Raw genomic sequence first — 11,787 nt, 5'->3', positions numbered from 1 at the left:
GCTTGTCCTTGATATGTGAGGTAAGGATGGGGAAATTTTGTTCCTGAGTACAATCTTTAGTTTCCGGAAATAGAGTACTGGGTATTTCATGCTTTGGGCTGGAAACCCTTGGAAGGACCCAACTCCAAGTGAGAAAACACACCTCTTTCTTTAGGTTACAGGCAGAAACTAGAGTGCGATGGATATCTGTTGCTTTTGCTTGACCGCATCCCTTTGGCCTTTTAAAAATATATATAGTAGCAGTGGGTCTTTGGGGAATCACTCCTTTACCACTGTATACAGGCTTCTGTCCCTGCTAATCAGACGTCCTCACCCAGTGGTATGAATCAGGTATACAGGTTTCTGTCCCTGTGTCCTGTATCCCCTGCCTTGGGTTAACATTGAATTAATCAGATGCTCTCACCCAGTTAGGAATCAGGTGGAGCAACCTGATAGGAAAATCATTTGAACAGACTTTTCTCAAAGGCAGTTATTTGTTGTAACTGCCCATTATTCGTTTCTTCTACCCAGACTCCCAGAGCTACTGGGGTTCCTACTGTTGGCTTAGCTTTTCCTAGAATTTGCTATGCTCTCATATAGCCTTTTGATAAATTCTTGCATTTTGTCTTTAATAAATTCACCAGATCTCATGTCTGTTACTTATTAAGAAAATAAGCAAACAAATAAAAAATACCATCACTGACACCACAACCAGATGCTCAACAACTTCAGAGGCCACTCTATATCTATCCTTCAGGTCCACCAGTGAGGGGGTAAGAAGTTTGCCAGCTCCTATTTTGGGTTAGTTGGCCTTTGAGCTCTGGTAAACCTCCTTTTTTTTTTTTTTTTTTTTGAGATGGAGTCTCACTCTGTCACCCAGGCTAGAGTGCAATGTCATGATCTCAGCTCACTGCAACCTCTGCCTCCCAGGTTCAAGTGATTCTCCTGCCTCAGTCTCCCGAGTAGCTGGGACTACAGGTGGGTACCACCACGCCTGGCTAATTTTTAAAAATATTTTTAGTAGAGATGGGGTTTCACCATGTTTAGCAAGATGGTCTTGATCTCCTGACCTCGTGATCTGCCCGCCTTGGCCTCCCAAAGTGCTGGGATTACAAGTGTGAGCCACCGTACCCAGCCGTAAAGCTCATTTTAAGAGGCAAATCTCTGGATAATTCAAGACTGTCAGCAGCTGGGCATTTCTAAGTGCATGCATCTTTTCTTTGCTAAGGAGAGAGAGAAACTTCCTGTGGCAGCTGGAATAACAAAGTGGCTACTGAATACTATGTCCTGCACATTAAAAATGTATCCCCATTATTATACTTACAGAAGGGGTCTTTTGAGTATTCTTAGAGCTTTGAGAACAGACATAGTATGTGAAAATCACCAGGGCAGGCAGGCTAGAAGGTGGCCTGGGAGCCACCATGTTACATAAAATAAATCCCCTTGCTGTCTGTCTATGGAACAATCTATATATGAATCTTTCCATCAGTCATCCATCTACCTATTGTCTATCTGCCACCAGACCTGGATGCACTTTCACAGACCCTAGGCATGTTCACATTTTATATAAGCTAAACAGCTAGGGCATGGAAACAGTACCATGTGGTTACCCTGGCTTGCTGAAGAGGAGGCCTGAGGCACAGCTCACTGTGGGCTGAGCTTCCCTTTGTGATGAAGCGCCCACTTGCTCGTGACATCAGAGAAGAAAAGCATGCACCCGGTAGTCCCTGCTTGCCAGAAAGTACTCTTTCAGTGGAAAAACAAATTATGGGATCCTGTCCTAATTTGGGACAAATGACACCTCTAGTTTATTCTTAATTGTCCTTGTATGCAAATTTTCCTTTTCCTTTCTAATTTGTCATGTGAGCAAAGTTAAATTAACCCGAACATGTGGTAACAGATTCCACCTATGTTAAGCTCTTCACTTCCTTCCCTTAGGCATTTAATCAGTTTTATTTTTTTGGACTAGATTTGTTTGGCAAGTCAAAGAGAAGATAACAAGATTGGGGGCTGGGGGGAGGCAGTTTTTTAAAGATAGAAGTACAAAAGGAGCTGCCATCTGAAGTCTCAAATTAGGATGGAAAGCACATTCTCAGCAGCTTTATCTTATTATAATTGAAAGTTTAAAACAGAGTGAGTTTCATTTGAATCAAGAGGCTGCAATTAAATTTATTTTTCTAAGAGGTGCCCTTTTAGTATATTATATAGCCTTAATGCCTGCTTTTCACTACTGACCTGGAGAAAAGGGTATATTTCATTGTGAATATATGCCATTTTAAAAAGTATATTTCATTTTAATAGAATTTTGAGAGACAATGAGGTACCACAAGGAAACACACCAGTTTCCTTTAAAATTACAGGCTTGAGCCCTGGGTTCTTGGTCCTCTCCCTCCTGTTAGGTTGAGGTAAAAGTAATTGTGGTTTTTGCCATTACTTTTTTTTTTGGAGACAGAGTTTCGCTCTAGTTGCCCAGAGTGGAGTGCAATGGCACAATCTCAGCTCACTGTAACCTCTGCCTTCTGGGTTCAAGCAATTCTCCTGCCTCAGCCTCCTGAGTAGCTGGGATTACAGGCACCCGCCACCATGCCCGGGTCATTTTTGTATTTTTAGTAGACACAGGGTTTCACCATGTTGGCCAGGCTGGTCTCGACCTCCTAACCTCAGATGATCTGCCCACCTCGGCCTCCCAAAGTGCTGGGATTACAGGCGTGAGCCACCGCACCGGACCTACCATTACTTTTTTTTTTTTTTTTTTTTTTTTTTTTTTTGTGAGACGGAGTCGCTCTGTCGCCCAGGCTGGAGTGCAGTGGCCGGATCTCAGCTCACTGCAAGCTCCGCCTCCCGGGTTTACGCCATTCTCCTGCCTCAGCCTCCCGAGTAGCTGGGACTACAGGCGCCCGCCACCTCGCCCAGCTAGTTTTTTGTATTTTTTAGTAGAGACGGGGTTTCACCGGGTTAGCCAGGATGGTCTCGATCTCCTGACCTCGTGATCCGCCCATCTTGGCCTCCCAAAGTGCTGGGATTACAGGCTTGAGCCACCGCGCCCGGCCTACCATTACTTTTAATGGCAAAAACTGCAATTTCTTTTGCCCCAACTAATACTTACCAGTTGGAGTAATCTTGCATAGGTCTCTTGCTGATGTGAGACATAATTTCTTCTTCCATAAATTATTAATCACTGCCCTGACCTGCCTAACCTACAGGGCCACTGTGCTCAATAAAAGGTAAGGCATGTTGTAAATGTAAGGTGCTGCCAAGATTGACGGGAGTGTCAGCTGGGAGCAGGGCCTGCAATTCCCCGCAGCCACCAAACCAACTTGACCTGGACATGTTCAGGGAACTGGGCTAGTCTGGAATGAAGTAAGAACCCAAGCCTTAGCGTCACCCAGGATGGACTTCCTGACTCCTCGGTTCTGAGATATGTCACTATGTACACAGTAGGGTGGTGGTAAGTTAGCCCAGCTTTCTGAAGAGTATTTGGCATTCTCTATTAAAATCCATCAAGTGTGTACTCTTGTACCAGGGCTTATAATTCTAGGAAAGCATCCTGCGGAAATACCTGCACATGTGCATAAGAGATAAACATAGCTGTGGCCGGGCACGGTGGCTCACGCCTGTAATCCCAGCACTTGGGAGGCCGAGGCGGGTGGATCACGAGGTCAGGAGTTCGAGACCAAGCTGGCCAAGATGGTGAAACCCTGTCTCTACCAAAAATACAAAAAGTAGCCAGGCATGGTGATGGGTGCCTGTGATCCTAGCTACTCGGGAGGCTGAGGCAGGAGAATCACTTGAACCCGGGAGGAGGAGATTGCATTGAGCCGAGATCATGCCACTGCACTCCAACCCGGGCAACAGAGTGAGACTCTGTCTCAAAAAAAAAAAAGAAAGAAACAAACAGTTGTTATTGATGATTAATGATAGCCAGCTTCTGGGTTCTTTATATGTATTAACTCATTTAATCCTACAAAAAACCCTTTGAAGTTATTATCCCCATTTCATAGATGAGAAAACTGAGGCATAGAAAGGTAAAGTAAACCACCCAGCATTATAAAGCTGGCAGATGGCCCCACTGAGATCTGAAGCTGGGAGGTCTGGCTGCAGATCATGTGTTCATCCTCTACACAGGTGCAGAAGCAAGTTTTGCAGAGCCTGTGTTTCAGACAATTTTAGAGAGCCTCTTAAAAAAACACAAAATTACACATACAAGTTAGGCACACAATGAATATTTATTTGCAAAGAGAAAATAAACTGCAAAAGTCACACATTTTAAAAACCAACCAAATACCATCATCACAAGATTCAGAAAAATAACAATGTTCTTATTAATTTACTGCTTCATGTGCTTTTACAATGCCTTCTTTCCTACATTTTTTGGCTGTGTACTCTGATTGCTTCTGATTCACATGACAACAATTTTGAAATATCACTTTTCATAAAGAGAGTAGGAAGATCGTTCAGTCTTTCCTATGGCACAGCAAATGGAAATTTGTTCTTTATTATTGATAGTCATGATGAGAAAACAAGCCACTTCATACAGACATATACTTACTGCTTCTGGTATTACTGCAGATTTGGCCCTACAAAGACAGAATCTTGATACATTTTATTCTCCCGGGTTCTAGTCAAAAAAAAAAAAAACCATATGGTACATTTTTTGTTGTACATGCTGAAATATTATGTTTCCGGTAGACTTTTGTGAGAATCAAAATCCTTTTCATACCTCTGACCATTGGAACTTTCCCCAGACTAGCTTCTGGTTCTGTACATTTCAAACCAGGTCTCTTCCACTTCTGTAAAATTCTGTACCTGTTGTCCTCGGGCATGTTTTTACTGAGACATGGCCCAGGGTCCTGTAACTTTGGGTCTTGACCCCTGTGAGTTGGCACGGGACAGTAGTACTATTACTGGACGTCACTCTTACGTTGTGCAGCTGGCATTCACTTACCTGAATCCTGTGACAGTAAATGAAATGGCAGCTCCCTGGAAGGGGCCTGGACAATGAGGCGCCAGAAGCATCAACTTCTTTGGCTTTGTGGATATGCTGCACAAAAGGATAAAAGAATGATGCCCATCACAGCCTGTTTTTAATGATGAAAAACTGGGTAAACCTAAATGGTCATCAGTACAGGACTGGTTAGAATATGGGATGTCCATATAACACACACCTTTGCGAAATGAAAACATGCAAGTAAATGTCTTAGAAAAAATGGCCGGGTGCAGTGACTCACACCTGTAATCCCAGCTGTTTGGGAGGCCAAGGTGGGCAGATCACTTGAGGTTGGGAGTTCAAGACCAGCCTGCTTAATGTGGTAAAATCCCGTCTCTACTTAAAGAAAAAAAAAAAAAAAAGCTAGGCATGGTGGCGTGTGCCTGAAATCCCAGCCACTTGGGAGGCTGAGGTAGGAGAATCACTTGAACCCAGGAGGCAGAGGTTGCAGTGAGCTGAGATCATGCCACTGCACTCCAGCCCACAACAGAGTGTGACTTCATCTCAAGAAAAAAATATCTTAGGAAAAAATGAAGTAAACATCTAGATTTGTACAAGGCAAGGTATCTTCTTTCCTCATGGTAAAGTAAAAACACAAGCTACAAGATAGTATAGATAGTATAATCGTGTTTGTATATTTCAAAAATTGGAAATTGGTATATTTGTAAATGCACAGACACATTTTGGCACATAGTTAAGAAACTGAGAAGTGATTGTCTGTGGGGTGTTTGGACTGAGAATCTGGGGAAGAAAAGAGGAAGTTTTAGTTTTCACTTTTTACCAATACTGTTTGAGTTATTTGACTTTGAGTATATATTATTAACATATATACTCACTTGCAGATGACAGCACCCCAACTCAAAAGAGATTAAGGAAAAAAGGAAATGTATTATTCCTGTAACTGGCTGGGAGCATTGGGCAGTGCTGGATCCAGGTGCTCAAAAGGTGTTGTCATTATTCTGCCTTTTTAAATCTCTTGGTCATCTTTCTTCCTCTTTGGCTGAATCCTCAGGCAGGCTTTCCCTTTGTAGTAGCAAATGGTCACCAGTCACCCCAGACTTAAACTTTTATCAGCTCAGCCATCCCTGTGAAAAGAAAGAGAAATCTTTTTCCCTAAAGTTTCCACCGAAAGCTGTGGTGTTGACTCTGTTGCATCCTTTCTGGCCATACATCCATCCCTGTACCATTTATGGAGCCTGGAAAGATGAATTAGGCTGAGGGACCAGGTGAGATCATATGGTCACCCTGGACCAGAGGTAGGTTCAGTTTCATCCAAACCAGATAGGCTGAGCCATTGCCTGAGAGGGAGGAGGGATTCTAGGAAGAAAAACCGAGGTGCTATTCCCTAACGATGAGAAAATGGTCACTATCAGGCAAGAACATCTATTTGCCACATACACATTCCTTTTACAATTTTAAAGGGAGAAAGAATTTTTAAAAGACTGTGAATTGTCAGGGAAAAATCTCAGAGCAAGTCAAATATCTCAGCCTTGCTAGTAAAGCAAAATAGAAATTATTGACAACGATTGAACAAAGGATAGAGAAAATTCCTTTCTACTATCTTTTCAAAAGAATCAAAAGTTGCATTTGTTTGCTGGAATAATTATGCTGGTTGAATAATTAATAGTAAATATTGGGTTGAATTAAATATAGTATATTTGTATAATGGGGAATATACAGCCCTTAAAATGATGTAGTAGATGAATATTAATATAGGAAAATTTGCCACAATTACCTTAAGGAAAAAAATGCAGGTTGCAAAACAATATTTATAATACGATCTCACTTTTATTTTAAAAACGTGGATGTACGTATATATAGTAGAAAAACTCGAAACTAGCCTACAATTGTTTCATCAGCAGCTTTTCTGAGTAGATATGTTATGAATGACTTATTTTATTCTCTTTCCATTTTTGTATTTTCCAAGTTTTCTCCAATGAATATTTATTGCCTTTTTAAATGTAATTTTAATTTTTATTAGTTATTACTTTAGAAAGTCAAACAGTCCTATAAAACATAATGAAAAGCAGTATCCTGTGTCTCTCTTCACCCTAGTTCTCATTTCCAGAGGCAAGCACGTTCAATGCTTTAGATGTTTTTTTAAGTATTTATTTCCATTTTTCTAAATAACAAGTTTATATTGCTATTCTTGATACTTCAAATTTATATTTTACATATTGACTTTCTAATAAGGAGTACGAAGACAATTATGTTACAGCACCCTTTGAACACAATTCTTTGTTCATCTTCCCAACTTGGCTTAAGTCACTTATACCATGCCTGGCCCAATTCTTATTTTTATTCAATTTGTGTTTGTTGTTTTTATGACTTGGACCATGTGTTATTTACTGCTGATCCAGGTCATGTAATTACATTTCCTTTCCTGACACCTATTTCTTTTAAGGACTTTAATTTGACCCTGAAAACCCTGCCACTAAGTGAAGACCTGTTAAATGGAAGAAAAAAAAAACTCATTAATATTAACAGGAGAAAGTATTAATGCATCCCAGCCCAAGATGCTCAACTTTCACAGATAGGAAAAAATATCAAATGAACAATAAAAACAAGCTTAAATAAATAATGCACAATGAGTTGTTATAATAAAGACGACTTTATTCACCAAAGGAGGAGGAGTAGACTTGAGTGTGTGATAGAAGAGGGAGTCATTCTCTGGAAGGTATATTCTTGTTGCACCATTGTATTTATCAACTTTTGGGGGTCATAGTTATCATTTGCTCAATCTGCACTTAAAAACAATATGGAACTACACCTGTAGGGCTAAATAAAAGCTAAATATGAGAGTACCTCAAAACGTGGAAACAGTATGCACACCCAAAAGACTAAAGTGTTGTAGAAGGTCTTTCTTATTTGGCACTCCTTGTGTAACAAAGCACTTGGGGCTCATCTATACGTGGCAAGTAACTCAAATTTGCCCAGTATGCTAGTCTATGAATGGAAATGTTGAATCAGTTAGTAGGTATGTCATTGCCTGAAATTGTAATGTCAAATTATCATGTCTTGCAGCACATATATTTAGTGTGCTTCTGGGTTAAAATTTGTTATCCCCAAAACAAAAATAAAAGACAAATAATAGTTGTCTGAAAAGTGGAATAATTTTTCAAGATATATTATGGAGAGGAAAATTTAAGAGTCCTTATATGAGGTAATTACAGAATGTTTTATTTTTCTTATATTTAATTGTATTTTTTAAAAATGTTTGGTGTTTGTCAAATTTCTGGTGAAATATTTGTACAGCTATAGAATGCCTCTCTACGTAACAAAACATGTCAGATAATCTACCACTTTTATTTTTTATCCCCAGAGACACTTTCTAGATATCTCTCTTCTCCTGCTCTACTCTGGATTAGTTTTCCTTTTGAATTGCTGTACAGCTGTTTTCTTGGCCTTTTCTTTTCCATCCTCCTGAAAATTCCTGGTCTCTTCTCACCTGTACTGGATTCCCTGTTGATCCCATTCCTTTTCTTCAGTTGACTCCTTCATTTTGATGGAGCATATCCTTCAGTAACTTTTTAAGAAAGGTATATGGGAGGTAATTTTTTTAAGACCCTGCATTTTCTAAAAATGTCTCTATTCTATATTCGCTTCTGACTGATAGTTTGGCAGGCTAAAGAATTCAAAGTTAGAAATAACTTTCCTTCTGAATTTTAAAAACACTGTTCTATCATTTTCTAGTTTGATGACATTTTGATGTCTATTTTTCCGTAAGAGCTTTTATTCATTTCTGGTGACCTAAAGTTTTGGAATGACAGACTTTGATTTGAGAATTCCTACATTATGCTAGGCTCTTTGAAGTCCTCCTTAATCTAGAAACTTAGATTCCTCCATTCATTAAAGTTCTTCTATTTCTTTCTTTGATGTTTCCCCTCCTCCATTGTCTCTCTTGGTTATTTAGACTTTGGATCTCCAGACAGATCTCACTTTCTCTCATTTTCCATTTCTGTTGTAATGTTAGAGTTTCTGGGGAATGTCCTCAACTGTATCTTCTCATCCATCTGTTGCATTTTTATTTCGGCTCTCACATTTTTCATTTCTATGAGTTCGTTCTTGTTCTTCTCTTTTTATGAACTTCATTCTTATTTTATAGTTGCAATATCTTCTCTCATCATGACTACTAATCATATATATATGTATATTTTTTTTTTGAGACAGAGCCTCGCACTTTTGCCCAGGCTGGAGTGCAGTGGCGTGATCTCGGCTCACTGCAAGGTCCGCCTCCTGGGTTCATGCCATTCTCCTGCCTCAGCCTCCTGAGTATCTGGGACTACAGGTGCCAACCACCACACCCAGCTAACTTTTTGTATTTTTAGTAGAGACGGGGTTTCACCATTTTAGCAAGGATGGTCTTGATCTCCTGACCTCATGATCTACCCGCCTTGGCCCCCCAAAGTGCTGGGATTACAGGTGTTAGCCACCGCACCCGGCCCATATATATGTGTGTAGATATATATATATATATTTTTTTTTTTTCATTTTTTTTTGAGATGAAGTCTCACTCTGTTGCCCACGCTGAAGTGCACTGGGGTGATCTTGGCCCACTACAACCTCCACCTCCCAGGTTCAAGCAATTCTTCTGCCTCAGCCTCCTGAATAGCTGGGACTATAGGTGTGTGCCACCACACATGGCTAATTTTTGTATTTTTAGTACAGACAGGGTTTCACTATGTTGGTCAGTATTATTTTGCCTCTGCTTTGTATTAATTGTGTCAGTTACTTCCTTCTTCCCTCCCTCCCTCCTTTCTTCCTTTCTTTTCTCATCTCTTTCTCTCTTTCTTGTGCTCTTTATGATTGTTATTTTTAGTCTCTATCTTCCATGTCAAAATCAGTCCCTCAGTATCTGATGAACCTCTAGGAGAGAGGCTCTGAACTGCCGATTGGAGGTTCTTTGCTTGTTAGTGTGGCTTAGCAGCTGGTGAACTTCACTATAGGCTGACTGAGTGGGACCTGGCTATTTCACTTGGAAATCCTTGTTGTTCATATTTTTAAGCCAATTATCTGGGCTGATTAGAACCCTCCAGCCTGCTACCTGGGGTGGGGTGGTTTAGGTTTGGCTGTAGCTTTATGGCATGCAGGTAGGGGCACCATATTTGACAGTCCAACTTTTCACAATGTAAATCCTGTGTGTAGAAGGCCTCTTCTACCTCTCTCAGGTATACGCCACGTCTACGAGTTGACCTCACCAGAAAGTAAAGTTCCTATCTCTGTCTGGGTATAGAAGGGGTAGTTACCAGACCATAAGGATTGAGGTTGGAGGTCTGAGCATCTAGATTCTCCTTTTTAAAGGTCAGCTATGTTTAAAAGGACATCATACATAATGTTTTGATTTAAGAGAAAATATTTTAATGGGGGAGGGCAATTATACTCCACTTAAAGCAAATCCCACTTCATTAAGACCAAATGATTCCAAGAGCACACACATCCTAGTACTGCAAGATATCTGATTGTTCACCAAGAAAATTTCCAGTGAGCAAAAGCCATGAGCAAACTCTTAAACTCTGGAATCTAAAGAACAATAAAAATGGATGTCCCGAGGACATCATATCCCATCACCACTGAAGTTGCCTTGTATATTACCATGGCTAAAACTTCCTACCCTCAGCCATTATGTCAGCAGGCAATGAAGGCTATATGGGTGCCTTTCTTTTTTTTCTTTTTTTTTGAGACAGAGTGTCGCTTTGTTGCCCAAGCTGGAGTGCAGTGGAGCTTGCAGTGAGCCGAGATTGCAATCTGGGGTTGCAATCTCGCCTGGGTTCAAGCGAGTCTCATGCCTCAGGCCTCTCAGGTAGCTGGGGTTACAGGTGTGTGCCACCAAGCCTAGCTGGTTTTTTTTTTTTTTTTTAAAGAGATGGGATTTTGCCAGGCTGGTCTCAAACTCCTGGCCTCAAGTTGTCTGTCTGCCTCAGCCTCCCAGAGTGCTGGGATCACGTGCATGAGCCATGGCACCCGGCCAATGGGTGCCTTTCTGTGAATTAAAGGCATGATTAATAAACCTATTTTTTGGCCACCATTTATTTAGCACCTACTAGGTGCCAGGCCTTGGACCAGGTGCTTTTAACATGTTATTTCATACATGTATTATCACGTAAGTTGGTATGGGTTATGTCCTGCACAATCCAAGGGCTGTCATTTATTTTATAGCCCATATCAATGATGGCTCCCTGGAACTGTGCAGTGCACAACCTGAGCAGCAATACATGGTGACTCTGATTTAAATCCTTCCAGTAATTCTAAGGAGTTCAGATCATTCAACAGATGATGAAATCATGGGTCAGAGAGAATAAGAAACTGGTTGAACTTCTCACAGCTATCAAGTATTGGAGCTGAGATTCTAATCCCCAAACCACCTGATTCTAAAGTTAGTGCTTTTACCAGGACTCTACTTTCACTATGGCAGAGACGGCAGATGGGGTAGGATGGAGGGGCTAGGGGCTGTATAATGACACGAACTGTTTCCAGCAGGTGCTGGTTCTACCCTGAAAGCTGCCCCCAGTCTAGACCTCAGCGTGCCTTGCCACATAGGAAAGTCCTCCAGAAAGCCATTGCCATTTTAAACTCTGGCTCAGTGTTGTGGCTTCTCTCAGTGACACCTGGGGCCAGGACTGGTGTTTGTTTATCTAGTGTCCTCACTCTCCTTTGCAGTCAGACCACTAGAGGTTTCTGAGTCTTGAAGGAAGGGAGGTGTCCTTTCAAGAAGGGAGTTAGAAAGTACAGTCTGAGCTAGCAAGAGGGTTGGGGAAGAGGAACAGAGAGCCATGCTTGGAGCAGGTGCAGTGTCTAGCAAGGAACTTCAGTGCAACATGGCT

The 11,787-nt window shown here is 41.1% G+C and overlaps 1 protein-coding gene across 2 annotated transcripts in view; it reads right to left on the bottom strand.

Moving 5' to 3' along the window:
* Positions 1-4,186: 4,186 nt before the first annotated feature.
* TRIM44 (tripartite motif containing 44) overlaps positions 4,187-11,787 on the bottom strand; it is a 190,262-nt gene continuing 182,661 nt past the window's right edge. Inside the window, exons 6-7 of one of the 2 annotated variants that reach the window (XR_001894842.2) lie at positions 5,803-6,051; positions 4,187-5,020 (exon numbers count right to left, since the gene is read on the bottom strand). Coding sequence is in view for 1 of the 2 variants with exons in the window: in XM_017948493.3 (XP_017803982.1) it covers positions 6,042-6,051 (10 nt within the window). In the remaining variant the exon portion in view is untranslated. Of the gene's footprint in view, positions 5,021-5,524; positions 6,052-11,787 lie in introns of those variants that run through there. The other variant, XM_017948493.3, reaches the window with a different exon arrangement.

This window comes from Papio anubis, chromosome 12 (assembly GCF_008728515.1).
Source record: "Papio anubis isolate 15944 chromosome 12, Panubis1.0, whole genome shotgun sequence".
In the NCBI taxonomy this organism is placed as follows: Eukaryota; Metazoa; Chordata; class Mammalia; order Primates; family Cercopithecidae; genus Papio; species Papio anubis.
Note: the sequence above shows the minus strand (reverse complement) of the source record. Positions and strands in the feature narration are given on the sequence as shown.